The sequence below is a fragment of the Bos indicus x Bos taurus genome, chromosome 10 (assembly GCF_003369695.1).
Source record: "Bos indicus x Bos taurus breed Angus x Brahman F1 hybrid chromosome 10, Bos_hybrid_MaternalHap_v2.0, whole genome shotgun sequence".
In the NCBI taxonomy this organism is placed as follows: Eukaryota; Metazoa; Chordata; class Mammalia; order Artiodactyla; family Bovidae; genus Bos; species Bos indicus x Bos taurus.
Window position 1 is genome coordinate 100,009,418 of NC_040085.1, and position 19,269 is coordinate 100,028,686.

Consider the following 19,269-nt stretch of genomic DNA (forward strand, 5'->3'; position numbering starts at 1 on the left):
TGTCTCCTGTGGGTTGGCTGTCTTCCTCACAGAGACACAGTTTAAAACTTTCCTAAAGCCCCCTCTAGTGACAAACAGCAAATTAATCCATTACTTCATAATATTTAATACCACCAAGCTCTAAAGTTCCATTTTCTCATCTATTTATTAGATAAATGAATAAGCTACAGTATTTTGATTGGAGAATGGTTAAGATATAGTCAATAGCTCGAATTTCCAAGGTTCCCACCAAAACCTAGGGGATTTTCTTTTGAAATAAAAACCAACATCATTTAATTCCATTTCTTTTCTCTGCCCTGAAGCGTACACCTTAAAAAAATCCCCTAAAAAATGTCCTTCATTTTTATCCTTCAGGAACATTAAAGATGAAAACATGTTTATAATGAGCCACTGAATGGGAAAAGATTATCTTAGCCTTTAGCTCTTGGTGTCTCCATTACATTCACTGCATAATTTTCATTCATAAAGCTAAGCATGGCCAAACAGAGAAACATAAATTCTCTAAATTATGAAATCAATGGTAATCTATAAAGATATAGATTAAATGTAAATGTAATAATACAATGTTTTAAAATAATAAGTAATAAAATACAATAAACTATACAGTATATGTATTGAGCTATATATTATGGTGTGTAATAAATATTATGGTATGTAATAATATATTATGGTATGTAATGATACATAGCTTATTTCATTTGTATCTCTTTTTCCAAAGAGCTTCAAACTCATCTAATTAAAAATAGGCTTGATTAAACCATTAAATAAGAGAAGAATAAAAGCCTTGAGTCGTATCTGACTCTCTGTGACCCTATGGACTGTAGCACACCAGGCTCCTCTGTCCAGGGGACTCTCCAGGCAAGAGGTCTAGAGTTGGTTGCCATTTCCTTCTCCAGGGGATCTTCCTGACCCAGAGATCGAACCCGCATCTCTTATGTCTCCTGCATTGGCAGGTGGGTTCTGTAACTGCTAGCTCCACCTGGGAAGCCCATATAGAGTATATGTATTAGGCTATATATTATGGTATATAATAATATATAGCTTATTTCATTTGTGTATTTCCAAAGAGCTTCAAACTCATCTAGTTAAAAACAGGCTTGATTAAACCATTAAATAAAAGTAGAAGAATAAAAGCCACCTGCATAATATAGGGAATTAAAGAGATGAATAGAAAAATAGGCTATGAATAGTTATTGCAGCAAAGCATAAGTCTTAGTTTTGAGCTGACAAGCTAAGACAAAAAGAAGAAAGTCAGAAAAGTAAACATACCAGTGCATTAAGAGAGCAAAGTGCTTTCCTTCTGAAATACAGATAGACAAGCCTCTAGATAGCAGTAACGAAAATGTATCATTGGAATCATTCCTTAACAATGAGAAATTCATGTTTTAATATTCAACAAAAAGTCTCAGGAACGTCTGTGCTCCAAGGACATTGCAGTTGGTGGTGACTCCCCATTGGAAGCGTGTTCCTGGGAGCGAACTCGACAATAAACCCAGGCCAGCTGCACACATTTACCCATGATCAGGGTTATCTCTGGGGATAGCAACCAGAAAGGATCTTCTCTCTCTTTTTTATACAGAGTGAAGACAAAGGATAATTAAATTAACTATCATAAAGGGACTTATGATAATATGTTCTCTGCTATGGTTGGAAAGAAGAGGACTCTCTCATGCACTTCTTGAAAGAACTGGAACAAAATACTTAGAAATCATGAAATGAGGATGGTTTCAGTTGAAGTTGGCTACCAAGCAATGTAGTCTTCACAAGCCTCATTTTGTTGTCTTTCAATCGTGGAGCCCCTTTCCTTTTGGAAGCCAAAATTTACTTTTGATACCCAAAGGCTACTTTCACAAGAGAAACTGGCATCACCCTTGAGTGAGTCAGGTCACTGTGTTGCCTCTCCCAGGGGTGTTTGCCCTTTATGCTTCAGTTCTAATCCAATTTAACAAATGCTTACTGGAGGTCTAGTATATGCAAGATATTTTCCAGATGCTAGTAATGGAATAAAGGGCTTCCTGTTCTTAGCGATTTCAAGCATTAATGAGTAGGTAGGCAAGAGTGTCATTGTTCTCTAGGTAACACCTGACTCTCTGCCCCTCACTTCAGTCGCTCAGTCGTGTCCGACTCTGCGACTGCAGCGAAGCCCATGGACTGCAGCACGCCCTGTAGCCCTGGGTGTCCTGCCCCTGTACCCTTCTAAATGACTTTTCGTTGTTGGGGCCACAGAACCGTCACACACTTCCACATTTCTCAATTCTGAATCTAATTTTCTCCTTTCCCTGGAGTCGTAGAAAATCAGGAGTCCAGGTGAATTTCTGGCTATAGATACACCTTTCCTTTTCATAATGTTCCTAATTTACTCCTCTGTGCCTGAATTCCCCTTCTGAGACAAAAGTCTTAAAAGAGAGAAAACTGTTATTTGCTGAACACCTCGTTCTGCCAGGCACTGCATGTGTTAATCCTTACAACTACAAAGTTGGTACCATCTCTTACATCTTAGACAAGGGGCTTCAGGCTTGGAGAGGTTTACAAAGCAACTCAAGAGATGTAGGAACTCATTGCAGCAGAAAACTCACCATCAGACGTTCCACATGTCTGCCTTCAAAGACAGTACTTTTGCCATTACAGAAGAGATGGTGGGGGGTGGGGTGCAATTTTGCGTCTCAGAGGACCTTTGGCAACAGCTGGGGACCTTTCCTGGCACAACCAGGAGTGGAATGGGTGGGCTGCTACTGCCATGCAGTGTGCAGAGGTCAAGGCTCGCTGCTGAACACCCCGCACTGCACAGGACAGCCCAACAATCATGCATCCAGCCCGGAATGTCCGTAGACCTGCTGCGGACAAGGACACGTTACAGAACGCTGCCCGGCCCCAGTCTGTCCTCACGTCCAAGGATTCAAAAGTAACTCCTTCGAAATTAAACAAATTGTGGAAAGCCACGGATAATTCAACACCTTGTTTACGCTACAACTCGCTTCCATCATAAAGGAAAACTGATGACTTAAGATTTTATTATTATTTTTAATATAAATTTATTTATTTTCATTGGAGGCTAATTACTTTACAATATTGTATTGGTTTTGCCATACATCGACATGAATCCGCCACGGGTGTACACAAAAAGGCGGAAGGTGGTGGTGAAAGAGGAGGGGGTGGGGGGAAGCTCAGGAAGCAGAAAGGAAATGTAAAGTGATTACTGGGATTAAGAATTAAGATAATATGTAGATGCTTTTCATCCCCAGGATTTTCACCAATCCAAATGTTCAAGTACTGCTGCTGCTTGTAAATTTATTTTGGGCTTCCTTGGTGGCTCAGATGGTAAAGCGTCTGCCTGCAATGCGGGAGACCCGAGTTCGATCATTGCGTCGAGAAGAAATGCAAACTGATTATTGGGGTTAAGACTTAAAATAATACGTAGATGCTTTTCATACCCAGGATGTTCACTTATCCAAATGTTCAAGTACTGCTTGGAAATCTAATTATCTAGACCGGTTAAATGTGACCCTTAGCTCAACCAACAATTCTTTCCGGGACCCAGGGGACACACGGACGCCCGATGAGGCCGGCATGTCTTCCCGCTCGTCCCGCAGCGACAAGGCCTGCCGGGTGCTGGGGGCGGAGTCCCGACGGGCAGCAGAGCCGCAGGGCCGCCGGCCGGCGCTGCACCCCAGCGTCCCAACTTCCTCCGCTCCCCTCTCGAGACCGGGGGGACAGGGCCGCGGGGGCGCGTCCCTGCGCGGTGACGTCACAATCCGGCGCCTCGGGGCCCTCCCTCAGCCGCCCGCCGCGCGTCAGTCTCCGGCCGCCTCCGCCACTGCGCCGCGCCGCCCCGCCCTCCGGCTGCCTCTCGCCGAACCTCTGCCGCGGGGAGCCGGCCCGGCCCCTGGAAGGGCCGAAGGGGACGCCGCAAGTCCCCGCGGTGTGGCCGCAGGAGAGCCCGAGCATGGACGCCAGCCGGAGAGGTAAAGGGCCGCCGTCGCGGGCGCCCGCCGGCTGCCCGGCCCCCTCAGGTGTGGGGTCGGCGTCGCTGCCGCGCGCGCGCGCTCCCGGGCCCCTGCTTGGTCGTCAGCGTTGCCTCCGAGCCCTCCACAAGCTGTCTAGGCCTCTCGCCGCTGAGGAAGCCTTGCGTGCGGGCTCCCCAGGTGCGCTTGTTGGCTCAGAGTTTGTTACTCCGGCCTCGGGAGGCCCTGTCCCCCTGAAGTCGGGCGGAGGCAGACCTCCCTGAGCCCCGAATCAAGTCCTCCCCTCGCCCCCTGCACTTAGGGGTGAGCTTCGGTCTCTTCATCTCGATCGTGGTTGTAAAAACACCCATGTCTTGGAGCTCTTGAGGATTAAATGCAGATAATACCTACAAAGCTCTTGGCACACTGTTAACAGTGTGTACTTAAGCAATACAAAATCCTCCGTACGGTAACCCCGCCCCCAGCCCCGCCCCCAAACTACACGGTAACCCAGGAATTCTCCAACCTCACAGTGAATATTGATTGCCTAGGAATCGTGTTAAAAATGCAGGTCTTGACGGAGGGGCTGAGATTACTCATTCCGAATAAGCTTCCAAATGATGTAGTGTTACTGACTACAGTTTCAGTAGCAAAGAACTAAGCCATTTTCACTATGTGTACTTGCACTTGACTGAATGCTCTGGGTTAAAATGGGCATCACTGGAACAGTTGGAACCATGTAACTAACTCTCGAGGAGTCAGCCGGACCCACATAGTTTCCATCTTCACACTTCGTGAGCAGGGCAGATAAGGCAGTCTTCAGGCTTCTCCCAATTCAGTGTTCGCATCTATTTTAAATTATACCTTTAAACCAAGCTGCCAGATGGTTCCTAGCAATGTCTTGCTTTGCATACAAGTGTACCTTTATTATGTAGTCATCGATCAAAATAAGTGCTGTTCTGAATGTAGGAGATAATTATTCATTGATCAGCAAGCTGTATTTTCTGACAGTTTACCATCTAAGTTCCAGAAAAAGCAAACAAAAATACGTTTATGGCTTTCAAAAGTTTTACCACAGAAGCTAACATGACTCTTGCTGTATACTGGAAACTATTCCGAAATTATCTCGAGTTTTAATGCACAAAACATCTTGTACATTGATTTCATGGTGAATAAATGAAAAAAATCATAAATAACTTCCCAAGGTCCCAGTAAGTGACACAACAGACTTTCAATCCAGGTATGATAAAGCAAAACCTTAGAGCAACTTAACTATCTCACGGTAGAAATGGGAGCATGGGAAAGGATATATGTAAAAAGTAGAGTATCATAGACTTAGTAAGTCTATTTGTTAATTAGGTTGTTTTTAAAATGAGGTTCATGTAAAAAAAGTAAAAAGGTTTCTGTTTTTATAACTTACCCAATTTAACTAGCTCCATTTTTAGGACATTATATAATGTTTGATACATATAGTATCAAACATTGCTTTTTATTGAGCTTTTAAGAAAAATGTAATACTCAACAGAGATCTGAGGTAATTGTTAATAGAAAACCATAAATAAATTTAGCTAGAGCTAAAATACCTAAGAAGACATCGAACAATGGACTGGCTTAAAATTGAAAAGGAGTGTGACAAGGCTGTATATTGTCACCCTGCTTATTTAACTTATATGCAGGGTTTTTGAAGTCCAAACCCCTTCCCTCGGAATAGGACCCTTAAAGAGCTAATTAAGTTAAAATGAGGTGGTTAGAGTTGCCCTAATCCCACCTGGGGGCTTCCCAGGCAGTGCTGAAAGTGAGAGTGTTAGTCACTCAGTCTTGTCCGACTCTTTGGAGCCCCATGGACTATAGCCCACCAGGGTCCTCTGACCATGAAGTACATACAGAGTACATTATGTGAAATGCCAGGCTGGATGAATCACAAGCTGGAATCAAGATTGCTGGGAGAAATATCAACAACCTCAGATATGCAGATGATACCACTCTAATGGCAGAAACTGAAGAGAAACTAAAGACTTGCCTCTTGATTAGGGTGAAAGAGGAGAGTGAAAACTCAAGATTCAAAAAACTAATATCATGGCATCTGGTCCCTTCACTTCAGAACAAAAAGAAAGGCAGGAAAGTAGAAGCAGTGACAGGTTTTCTTTTCTTGGGCTCCAAAATCACTGTGAACAGTGACTGCAGCCATGAAGTTAAAAGATGCTTGCTCTTTGGAAGAAAAGTCATGACAAACCTAGACGGTACATTAAAAAGCAGAGACATCATTTTGTCGACAAAGGTACATATAGTCAAAGCTATGTAGTCATGTATGGATGTGAGAATTGGACCATAAAGATGGTTGAGTGCTGAAGAATTCATGCTTTCAAACTGTGGTGCTGGAGAAGACTTGAGAGTTCGGTGGTCTGCAAGGAGATCAAACCAGTCAATCCTAAAGGAAATCAACCCTGAATATTATTGGAAGGACTGATGCTGAAGTTCTAATACTTTGGCCACCTGATGCAAAGAGCCAGCTCAGTGGAAAAGACCCTGATGCTGGGAAGGAAGGAAAGCAAAAGGAGAAGCGGGCAACAGAGGATGAGATGGTTGGATGGCATCACCGACTCCATGGACATGCGTTTGAGCAAGCTCCAGGAGATGGTGAGGGACAGGGAAGCCTAACGTGCTGCAGTCCTTGGGGATCACAAAGAGTTGGACATAATTTAGCGACTGAACAACAAAATGCACCTTTTAAATTGATTAGATTTCATTACCTCTGATGATTTTAAGAGCACAGGGTACTAAGACATCTAAAGTTATTTCTCTTTTATTGTTTATGGCCTCTGACATTGTGCTCTCTCACTTCTCTGTATATACCTGCTTTTTCTTTTTCTGTCAACTGTAGGGAAACACATCCATTAGGAAGGAACTTGGAAGGAACAAACTGCATACTTCTTAGCCTGTTTCATATGGCATAGTAGTAGCATGGAGCATGGTGTGAGTGCTAGGCAATTCATATTGATCAGGACAGTGTGATGGTTAAGACTCAGGGGCCAGACTGCTGAGGTCTTGCTGCTGAGGTCTTGGGCAAATGACATGTCTTACCTCTTTGTGCTTCACCTATACAGTGTGAGTAATGATAGTACCAATCTCATAGGATTGTTTTAAGGATTAAGTGAGTTTCTAGCTACAAAGTGGTTAAAAGGTTGCCAGGTACACTTAACAGTATTCAGTAAGTGAATACAAGTGAAGAAATTCAACTCAAATTGGTTTAAGCAAAAGTGGGAATTTTTGAGTTCCTGTGGAGAAGAGTCTAGGGAGGGTAGAGCTTCACACATGGTTATATCTCAGTGCTCAAGCAGTGCTATCAGTGATCTTCTTTGGTCCTGGTTCCACTTACCTCTGTGTAAGTTTCCTTCTCAGGTTCCCATTGCATGGGGCAAGATGGCCACCAGTAGTGTCAGGCCTGTTTACGTTCTAGGGATTTCCTAATAGTTCCAGTAAAAGTCCCAGGACTGTGTCTCATTGTCTGGACTAGGGTCACATAGTCTTTGCTGATTTAGTCACCATAACTGGCCAGTTTGGGATGATACGCGCACCTCCGACAGTGGGATCCTCTTGAACCAGCTAGGCTAAGCGAAGGGAGGAGTGGTTCCTCAAGCAGGTTGAGGTCGTGTTTTCCTCAAAGGGGCACTGGATTCTGGGTAGGCAAAAAGTCAGCAATTTTTTCCTCTGGAGAAATAAGATTTGTTTGAGAGTTTGGTGGTTAGTTTTCTCCTTTTATATTTCTATATGCTCCTTCATGACTGTCTTTACTACCAACTCAAGTGTTACCACCTTGACTTCTCTTGTCCTAAGTAAGTTAATGCTTTTCCTTCTTGCTCTCTGACTTACAGTGTAGATGGAGCTTCTTGGATATTCTTATCTCAGGTGGTTTTTTTGTTTGTTTCACTGTCTTCCAGCAGGATTTGTTCTCTCATCCTGGATTTTAGTTCTGCTGACTTGATACCTCTTTTTCTGTTTTCAAACATCCATATTTCTTTCAGACTTTGACTGTGTCTTCCCCACACCTTTATAGCTTATAAAGCAGAATGACCATTTACCCATTTAAAACATGGCTTGGAATACACTATATTTGCTTGTTGAATTCCATTAAACTCTGTGACTCAGCTTTCCTATCTTGGAGGTTACCCTTCAAAACACAATCACTTTTGGGGGACAGAAGTTGTTTTGTGATGAAGTATATATCTAGTTTTCTGATAGCCCATCTTGTCTGAAAGGTGAGACACTGATGTTAGGGGAGATACTAGTTTTCTGTACCCCAGTGTTCATTACAGCACTATTTGCAATAGCTAGGACATGGAAGCCACCTAGATGTCCATTGACAGATGAATGGATAAAGAAGCTGTGGTACATATATATACAATGGAATATTATTCGGCCATAAAAAGAAACACATTTGAGTCAGTTCTAATGAGGTGGATGAAACTAGAGCTTGTTACACAGAGTGCAGGAAATCAGAGAAACAAATTTTGTGTACTGACGCATATGTATGGAATCTAGAAAGATGGTGCTGATGAAATTATGTGCAGGGCAGCAGTGGAGACGCAGACACAGAGAACAGGCTTGGCATGGCTGGTGGGGGAGGAGGGGAGAGCAGGGTGTGTGGAGAGTGACGTGGAGACACGCATTACCATAGGTGAGATAGACAGCCAACGGGAGTTTGCTGTATGACGCAGGGAACTCATCCAGAGCTCTGTAACAACCTGCTGCTGCTGCTGAGTCGCTTCAGTCGTGTCCGACTCTGTGCGACCCCATAGACGGCAGCCCACCAGGCTCCCCCGACCCTGGGATTCTCCAGGCAAGAACACTGGAGTGGGTTGCCATTTCCTTCTCCAATTCGTGAAAGTGAAAGTGAAGTTGCTCAGTCGTGTCCGACTCTTCTCGACCCCATGGACTGCAGCCCACCAGGCTGCTCCGTCCATGGGATTTTCCAGGCAAGAGTCCTGGAGTGGGTCGCCATTGCCTTCTCCACTGTAACAACCTAGAGGGGTGGAATGGGGAGGTTCACAAGTGTATGCCTGTGGCTGATTCATGTTAATGTTTGGCAGTTTACAATTGCATAAAACAATTGTATGATTCATGTTAATGTTTAACAATTTATAATTCTGTACAGCAATTATCCTTCAATTTAAAAATATAAATAAAACATATAAATATATATAAAAAATTAAATATAGGATGTTTAGATAGAATCCAAGCAGGAGGGTAAGTGGATTGGACTAGATGAAGCTTAAGACATCTTTAATCATTAAGTTCTGATATTTTTATGTACTTTTATATAATAATTTTATAAGTTACTAAATTATTCTGTGAGAAGATCACTTTTTTTAAGGACAGACCAGCCTATGATTAACTAAAATAGTTAATATATATATATTAACTCAAAATCTTATTGATTGTATCTCAAAATCATTTAAAAACCAACAGGTCAGTGATTTACGGAATAAAGTCAGTACATTCTCAAGTAACATAATTGATGTGTTTGTTATTTTATCGAGTGAAACTTAAGTCTCAAGGGAGAACTTTTTAAAAAATATTTTCTTAAAAAGAAAGCCTTTTATCTATGGCAGCAGGATTTTTATGTGATATATTATTGCTGGTTAGTAATTGAATTGATTGAATAAATTTTAAACAATTTTGGTAAAGATAAGCTTATGATTTTTTATGTGTTCAGTAGTGTCTTTGTCAAAGTTGTGTTTCATTTGTCCTAATTCATGTTTTTTTGTTAAAAGTCAGAGCAACCTCTGTCCTTCCCACATTTGATGCATCATGCCTATTTAAAGGACACTTGAGCACCAAAAGTAATGGTAAGTGAGGTACTTAAAATGGTAAAAGATGGTTAAAAGATTACCAGTTGTGTTTCCTTTATTTGTAAATTATATAGCATGATGAAAAAATACTTCATTTAATCCGTATTTGAACTTCATACTACTGCTGTGCTGCGCCCAGTCGTGTGCTGCTCCGTACGACCCCATGGACTGTAGCCCGCCAGGCTCCTCTGTCTGTGGGATTTTGCAGGCAAGAGTACTGGAGTGGGCTGCCATTTCCTCCTCCTCCATACTACTACTTAGAATTAAATATTGCAAGAATTCCTGAGACTAGAGAGTGTAGGAGTTCATCCTGCCCTGGATGTGGCCCTGGTCGCCTCCTGCCCACTGTGGCAGCTCCAGCCCAGCTCTTCTGTTGCTGGCAGACTGCCCTGGCTGAAGGTTTGCCTTCCTTGTTAAAATGGTGATTAGCAGGTGGTTAAAGACACAGCACTGAAGAGGAAAAGCCAGGCAGAGAAAAAGAGCACTTGAAAAGTCCATTTTGTATCAGGAACAAACACTTGTCCAGTTGGGGCTCTTTATGCAGTTGGAATTTCTAGATCCTCTAAAAGGAAAATCAACATTCTCTAAGATGTTCTCTAAATCTATATTCTGTAAGATCAAACATCTTAATGTTTTCACATTTTAAGGACTTTAAATTTTAATGTACATTTTAAATATTTTATAATTGTAGCTTAAAATTTTTAAGCCTGGGTTTTTGGTCAAAATAATTGAAAGTCTTTTTTTCCTTATTTACATGAAAAATCTTTGCTGCCGCTCCTCCAAATGTAAAAGAAGAATCATTTTCAATTACTCACTTATTTCTTGGTAATAAAGCACATATATACACATGGAACTAGAATCATAAACTTCGAAAAATAATTTTTAAATAAAAATTTTGAACTAGTTTTAAAAGATACATAGAAAAACAGACTGAAGAGCAGTATGTCATTTACTAAGTTTTTTTTTAAGAATATGTTGCAGAGCTGGTATAGAAACAGTGATTGTAAGTATGAGATTGCTTTGGTTCGCATCCAAACTATGTCCTTTATCAGCTGTGTGACCTTGAAGACGTCACATTCCTGTGCCTCAGTTTTCACATCTATTAAATGGTGATGATAATGACTAAATAAGTCACTGCATGTAAAGAGCTTCGAACAATACATGCATAGTGCCTTTTCAGTAAATGTTTTTAGTAGTAGTTGTAGTATCAGTGTCAAGGGTATCATTATTGCATATACTTTTATTATGCATAGAATTTCCGTAGAAGGATACACTAAAAAAGTAGCAAAGTTTACTTCTGGGAGAGAACACTTAGGGTCAGGGCAGGAAGTTCACTGCTTTTCAGTGTATATGCCGTTTTAGCTGCATTTTGTTTAACTACGTGTATGTATTATTCTCAAAAACTGTTTGATATTTTTAAAAGTTATGCCTGTGTTTATGTTTATATATGTTTATACTTGTATATGCATGCTTAATTCTAAGATTTCTTTTAACAGTTCAGATGAGGTCAAGAAGTTTAATGTCATCTAATTTCTTTGTGATTGTGCTTGTCTTAAGGTTGTCCTAATACTTCCAAAAGAATGCAGTGAACCGATTCGTAGGTCTTGTTTTCAGGTATAAAATTAGAAATTTTCGTCTCAGAATAGAATCTTCATCTGTAGGACTTGTTTGATTTCCCAGACCAGTGTATTCAAATGTTAAGCATGATAACAGTATTTTATCATCAGGCAAGCAGCTAAATATTTTTAGTTACGAGATTGAGAGCTGTCAATAAGAAATAGTTTTGTAAATGTAATGGTAGATATCTTCCAAAATCTCGTCCCAAAACTCTCAGGCTTGTAAAACTTAGAAAGGTTTGATTGAACCCAGAGTAGTCAGTAGCTCGTCAGTTGTCATTGCAGGATGACAGCCAGGACACAGGATCACAGATACAATGCCAGTGTCTCCATGGTAAAGTTCAGAACATTTGATAAAAATGTACTTAATGCTGAGTAACTTGTTTATCTCATGATGGATTTTAATTAACTTTAAATATATAATGATTAAGTGTGTTTTAATTTTTAGCTTTGTGCACTGACTCCTCCTCTCTCAGACTAAGTACCCTCCAACTGGTCAAGAATCACATGGCTGTTCACTATAATAAAATCCTTTCAGCCAAAGGTAAACATGTGCAAATGTTACTTTCTGTACCCAGTTTAAACCCTTCTCAGCTTCACTTCTAATTTGTGTTAATCAAAATTTGTGTTAATTCAAAAATGAATACATTATATACCTGTGGGTTTGTGCTTGGTGTAGTAAAGTACCAGCTACAGATTCTATGCACCTAGCAAATTCAGAATGCCATTTATTAATTGTTTGAATCTAATGTCTCTGTTTCATTTTACCTGTTATTCCTAATATATTTTTGTGATTGGATGCTGATCTTAATACTGTGATTAGACAGTAATTTATAATCTGTTCTTTTTAACACATTCATTCTTTTACATATTGTCTATGGTGGCTTTTATACTAAAAGGCAGAGTTGACTGGTTGTGATGAGGTTCTGTGATCCTGCAAAGCCTGAGAAATGTACTGTCTGTTTTTTCACAGAGCGTGTTCACTGACTTCTGGTACAGACCATTTCAGCATTTCAGCAAAAACTTCTCCCTAGTCCTTTGCAGTCACTCTCTTCCCTCCAGTTCCTGGCAACCACTGATCTTTCTTCACTATAGTTTTGCCTTTTCTAGAATTTCATATAAGTGCAATTATACAATATATATCATTTTGGATCTAACTTATTTCAATTAGTTAACACTCCTGAAACTAATCCATGGTCAGCATTTCTTTCTTTTTTTTGCTAAGTATTTAGCAAAAATATTTAGTGAATATACCATAGTTTGTTTATCGACGTTCACCAGTTGGTGGACATTTGGGTTATCTTGACTCATTTTTGGCTATTAGGAATAAACCTGCTGTAAACGTTCATTTAGAATATTTGACCGTATGCTTCCATTTCACCTGGATAAATTTATTTACTAGGAGTGGAACTGTGGGGTAATATAGTAAGTGTATGTTTCAGTTTATAAGAAACTGCCAGACTGTTTTCCAAAGTGGCTGTCGTTTTCGTTGCCGTCACTTCCACATCCTCACCAGCACTTCCCATTGGCGGTCCTTTTTTAGCCACTCTCTGGATATGTAATGGTATCTCATAGCATTTTAGTTTGTATTTCCCTCATGCCTGATGATAAGAAGCTCTTTTTTCCTTTTTTTTAAATTGAAGTATAGCTGACATACAGTATTACGTTAGTTTCAGATGTACTACATGGTCATTTGACATTTGCTTATGCTCTGAGATGATCGGAAAGGTGAGTCTACTAACCATCTGTCCCCATAAAAAGTTAATTCCTGTGTTTTTGATTCTTTCCCTTAGGCCATGTATTACTTATTTGTGGCTTATTTCATAAAAGGAGGCTTGTACCTTTTAATCCCCGTCATTTTATTTTGCCCCACATTCTCAGCTTCCTCTTTTTTGCCAACAGCATTTACTCTCTGTATCTGAATCTTTTCATTTTGTTTGTTTTGTTTTTCAGATTCCATATATAAATGAGATCATACTGTATTTGTCTTTTTTGTCCAACTTATTTCACTTCCAATAATACCCTCTAGATCCGGTAATATTATAGCAAAACACAAGATTTCATTTTTTGTAGCCAAGTAATGTTCCACTGTGTATATATATCACGCCTTGTTTTTCTATTCATCTATCAAAAGATACTTAGATTGCTTCTATATCTTGGCTATTGCAAACAATGCTGCAGTGAACATACAGCATATAGCTTTTCAAATTAGTGTTTAATTTCCTTCAGGTAAATTCGCAGAAGTGGAATTACTGACCCATACGGTAGTTCTATTTGTAACTCTTTGAGGAGCCTCCATACTGTTTTCCATACTGATTGTACCAGTTTAGAATCCCACCAGCAGTGCATGAGGGGGTGCCTTTTCGTTGAGCAACTTTTCTTATTCTTATTTTCCATCTATGTATCTTCTTTGGTGAAATATCTATTTAAATCTTTTGCCCATTTTTTAGAAAATGGGTTGTTTGTCTTCTTAGTGTTAAGTTGTGAGAGTCCTCTTTATATAAATACAGTCCTATGTCAGATACATGTTTTGCAAATATTTTCTCCCAGTCTGTGATTTGTCAATTCATTTTCTTTATTTAAGTTTTTATTATGAAATAACTTTAAACTTAACAGAAAAGTTGCAAAAATAGTACAGAATGTCACAGAAACCCTGCATCTAGCTTTCTCTGATATTAAGATTTTATATAGCTATAGTACAATTATTAAAACCAGAAAATTAATATTGACAGTATACTATTAACTACAGACCTTGTTTGAATCTCAGCAGTTTTTCACCAATGTCTTTTACAAAATTTTTTATTTTACCATTTGAATAAAGTTTTTAAAATTTTGGTTAAGTTTTAGCTTCTACACTGTTTCTAATCCATTTTGAATTAGTTTCTGCATAGGGTGTTACATAAGGATCAATTTTTTTGCCTAAAAATGTCCCAAGTACCATTTGTTGAAGAGATTGTCCTTTCCTCATGGAACCGCCTTGGCACTTTTTAAAAGATAATTGACTATATGCAAGGGTCTGATTCTAAACTTACTCTTCAGTTCTGTTGATCATATGTCTGTTACGACATCACACTGCCACAATCACTGTAGCATTACAGTGAGTTTTGAAATCAGATAATGTCACTGCTCTCATTTTTTTCTTTTTTCTCAACTTGTTTTGGGACTCCAGTTACTATATTGAGTGAGTGACACAGGTAGGTTAAGTCAGTGACACTCAGTACATTCGTTTTCCAGTGTTCACTGTTTCACTTTGAATAGTTTGCATTGCTGTGTTCAGATCCACCTGTGTTTCCTTCTGCAGTATCCAGTGAGCTGTTAATTCTAACCAGTGTGTTTTTTATCAAGGATATTTTTCATCTCTAGAAGTAGCATACATATCAAAACAAGGAACTTCCAAGTTCTGGAACCTCTTGTGATTTTGACTTTTGATAGTTATTGTCGTTTATAAATATTAAGAATAGTATTAAAGCAAGTGATTATTCTCTTTCAGCTGCAGTAGACTGCTCAGTTCCACTAAGCATGAGTGCCAGCATCAAATGTAAGTAATTTTTAACATACTGCCTTTTTAAAAAAAAATACGGTAAACTGCACACACAACTTAAAATGTACCTTCTTCACCATTTTTAAGTCTACAATTCAGTGACATTAAGCACATTCTTCTTGTGGTGCAGCCATAACCACTGTCCATTTCCAGAATTCTTTTCATCTTGGCAGAACTGAAACTCTGCCGGGTTTGTTGGGATCAGTGTATCCAGGGCAACAGGAAGAAGAGCTGCATAGCTGGTGTGAAATGAACCAGCTGAAGAGTGACAGGTGCTGAGGTCATTGAGAAAGGTCAGAGAGGTGCAGACCACGCGGGGTTTGGCCACGTGCAGGCACTGGGGCTTTCACTCTAAATGACACTGGAAGACATTAGAAGGCCTTGAGTAGAGGAAGAGGAATAGCCAGTTTCACTTTAAAAGTGTTTCTCCCGCTGCTAAGTTGAGAATAGTCTACAAGGGGCAATGGTAAAAGCAGAGTGACTAGTTGGGAAACTAATTCAAGTGAGAAATACTGGTGGCTTGGATCAGAGTGCTTGTGAGTAGAGGGTGTGTGTGTGCACATGCTCAGTCACTCAGTCCTGTCGAACTTTTTGCGACCCCCATGGTCTGTAACCCACTAGGCTTCTCTGTCCATAGGATACTAATTGTGCTTGTAAGCAGAGAGAGTATGAAATGGATTGATTCTGAAAACTTTTCAGATGTCTGTCAACAGTATTTCCTGATGAACTGGATGTAGATAGAATATGAGAGAAAAAGAGGAGTGAGTCAAAGATGACTCCCAATGCTAAAAAGACAAGAGTTATAATTCACTGACGTTGGAAATATAATAGGAAGGTATTTAGGGGAGGAAGTGAATCAAGTGAATCGAGAATTCAATCTTGGTCATTATAAGTTAAAAATAAATACCTATTAGAAATCCAAGTGGAGATGCTGAGGAGGCAGTTGGAATGCAAAGCCTGGAGCTCAGGAGGAGGCTCCAGGCTGGAGATAAACACTCAGGAGTTGGCAGCATACATGGTATACTTACAGAGGTTTTGTTTTTAGAATTGAGACTTAGTGCTTATTTATCCCATGATACTTTCTGCCTGCAGTCAGTTGAGACAGTTTTCTTTATGATCACGTAAATGAAAAAAATTGTGATGTCTAGAAGAACCGCAAAGATTGTCATCACCACATTGAAGTATAGTTGATAATCATTCCTTTGTGTGTAACATAGCTGATGTGCATTCTCATCAGTACAAACTGACTTAGAAATAGGCTTTATAGTAGACGTATTTTCAGAAAGAAATGTCTCTGGTCTTGAGTCATGTCTGTTTTTATAGTCTTCTGTCAAAGCAGACAACTGAATTGATAGTTTCAGTCGGTGTCTGAATTAGGATGTCTCTATACTTTGTTGAATTGTTTAAGTAATTCCATATTCTAATGCATTAGAAAGGCTTTCCTTTTTATGTGTTTAGTTTTTGGCTGTGCGTGGGCTTTCTCCAGGTGCGGTGAGCAGGCGCTGCTCTCAGCGGGGCGCTCGGGCTTCCCTTTGCTGTGGAGCACAGGCTCCGTCGTTGTGGCACGTGGGCTGAGTTGCCCTGCTGCATGTGGAATCTTCCTGGCCGGAGACTGAACCCGTGTCGTCTGTCTTGGCGGCAGATTCTTAACCATTGGGCCACCAGGGAAGTTCCAAGAAAGGCTTTACCTTTTATGGCAGTTTTATTGACAAAGAATTTTCACACCATAGAATTTATGGATTTTTACTAAGTTTACAAAATTGTGCAGTCATCACTACAAACCAGTTTTAGAATATTTTCATCATCTTAAGAAGATCCCCAAAATGGTAGCTTTGCAGCTGCTTCCTCATCCCACTCCGAGACTTGAAAGCTGTTAATCTGTTTTCTTTCCCTGTACATCTGTTTATCAGTCGATTGACACTTTCGCTGTTTGTTCTTTGACCATAATAAATAGTGCTTCTGTGAACATGCATGTACAAGTCTTGTGTATGAATGTAAAGTTTCATTCCTCTTGAGTATACACCTGAGAATGGCCTTAAAAGTACAGTTAACTTTTTAAGAGACTCCCGAACTGTTTTCTGAAGTGACCATAACCATTTTACATTCTTGCCCCCGACATATTAGGATTTCAGTTACTCCGTATCCTTGCTAACACATTATTGACTCCTTTTTTGATTAATAACCATTTTAGAGTATGAAGTACTGTCTCGTGATTTTAATTTGCATTTTCCTCATGATTAATGATGTAGAACATTTTTATATGCTTATTGGCCATTTGTATTAAATGTATCTTTAGTAAAGGTCTTTTCAAATGTTTTGTCCCATTTTCCCCCCAAATCAGGGTGATTTGAAACTTGAAATTATCTTGTCTATCAAGTTGAGATACATTCCAATTAAAAAGCATATGTTAAATTTAAAATTTTACATGAAAATACAAGTCATTTAATTTATGGTTAGACTCTTTAAATCTTTTATTTTTGGCTGTACTGGGTCCTCATTGCTTTGTGCAGACGTTAGTTGCCGCGAACAGAGGCTACTCTTCGTTGCTGAGCGCAGGCTTCTCCTTGCGACGGCTTCTCTTGTAGAGCCTAGGCTCTACGCCCTTGGGCTTCAGTGGGTGTTGCTCACGGGCTCAGTAGGTACAGCTCGCGGGCTCTAGATACAGGCTCAGTAGCCGTGATGCACAGGCTTAGTTGTTCTGTGATGGAATCCTCCCGGACCAGCTCGAACCCATGTCCCCTGTATTGGCAGGCTGATCGTTAGCCACGGGGCCACCAAGAAAGTCCCTCACCTTCTTTTAAACTCTGAAACTGGACTAGCTTTCATTTTGCTGTTTTTCAGTCTTTGAAAATGACTCAGTACCTGACTTAAAGCTCACTACAATGTGAAACCACTTTTTTGGTTTGTATTTGCAAATGAATAGCAGTTAAGAAAAATGGAAGTCAGTTATCCTAATTAAAAATAATATTTTAAAATTTAATGTCATTTTTGGTCATATAAAACTTAAATTTTTATAACATGATGATATTGTCAATAGTATTTCATTTGTAGGGGAGTATATGAATGAATTCAAGCTCTGCATTTCTAACCTTTGTGTATCTATATCTGCTAGCAGTTGTTCCCTTGAGCCCTTAGGCTTAATCAGTTTGTCATATCTTGTTTGTGCTCTTTGAATAGTTAATCCATTTGAAGTTTCAGAAAACCATATGGATTTTTATTTACATATCAGTAGTGTAAACATTTTTAGCAAGAAAAAAAGTACTCTTTCTTGGTCTTCAATCATCAAAAAATTATTTTTTCTATTTTACTCTGTACTTCAAAAGAATTTTTTCCCCTCAGATGCAGACCAACAGCGAAGAGAGAAACTCAAAAAGGAATTAGCAAGGTGTGGGAGGGGGCTGAAATTTACTAAGACTACAGTGCATCCTAAAAGTCATTCCAGGTCATTACTTAACGCTCTACAAAAGGTAAGACAGCATTTTTACCTTTTCACAGTAAATGTTTCTAAGGTACTTCATTGATGATGCAACCTGTTTTTGATAGTGTTTGCTATAGGTCAGAATTGGTAGCCTTTCCTGTAAACAGTCAAATGGTAAATGTTTTAGGCTTTCCAGGCCACGCAGCATCTGTTGCAACTGTGGCGCCACTGGAAAGTGCTGCAGACAGTATTTAGATGAATGGGCATCGCTTTGTCCCAGTCAGCCATTATTAACAGAAAAAGGGGGTGGGCCAGATTTGATCTGTAGGGGGTATAGTTTGCTGTCCACTGCTTTAGGTTTTTTGTGATACCCTTTATCATCTGATTAAGCAAGCTCTTTTCAATTCCTCATTGCTTAGAGAATTTTCTTCCTTTTTCATGAATATATGTTAATTTTATCAGCTGCTTTTTCTGCATTTTTTGAAATGGTGGTGCAGTTTTTCTTTTTAATCTATTTCAAATATAGTGAATTCAAATTGAGTTTCTAATGTTAAATCAATTTTGCATCCCTAGTATAAATATAGCTTTGTCATGATATATTACCTTTTTTTTACACATTACTAAATACAGTTGCTAACATGTTGTTTAGGATTTTAGCATCTGTGTCCATGATTGATATTGACCTGTCATTTTCCCTTTTTCTACTACGTCAGGTTTTGCTAGCCTCCTAAAATAAACTGGGTGCTACTTCCTCTTTTTCCATGCTCTAGAGTGGTTTATGTAAGTTTGTAACTATTTGTTCCTTGAATTTGATGGATTTCAACATTAAAATTATTTGAGCCTAGAGTTTTCTTTGTGAGATTTTTGACTGATTCAATTTTTGAAATCGTTATAGAACTATTTT

The 19,269-nt window shown here is 39.5% G+C and overlaps 1 protein-coding gene across 1 annotated transcript in view; it reads left to right on the forward strand.

Annotated features, from left to right (window-relative positions):
* The first annotated feature begins 3,798 nt into the window (after positions 1-3,798).
* The window catches only part of SPATA7 (spermatogenesis associated 7), a 35,851-nt gene continuing 20,380 nt past the window's right edge, over positions 3,799-19,269 (forward strand). The window contains 5 exon segments of the mRNA XM_027552667.1: positions 3,799-3,962; positions 9,713-9,787; positions 11,855-11,950; positions 14,897-14,944; positions 18,287-18,414. Coding sequence (XP_027408468.1) covers positions 3,944-3,962; positions 9,713-9,787; positions 11,855-11,950; positions 14,897-14,944; positions 18,287-18,414 — 366 coding nt within the window. The 5' untranslated portion in view covers positions 3,799-3,943.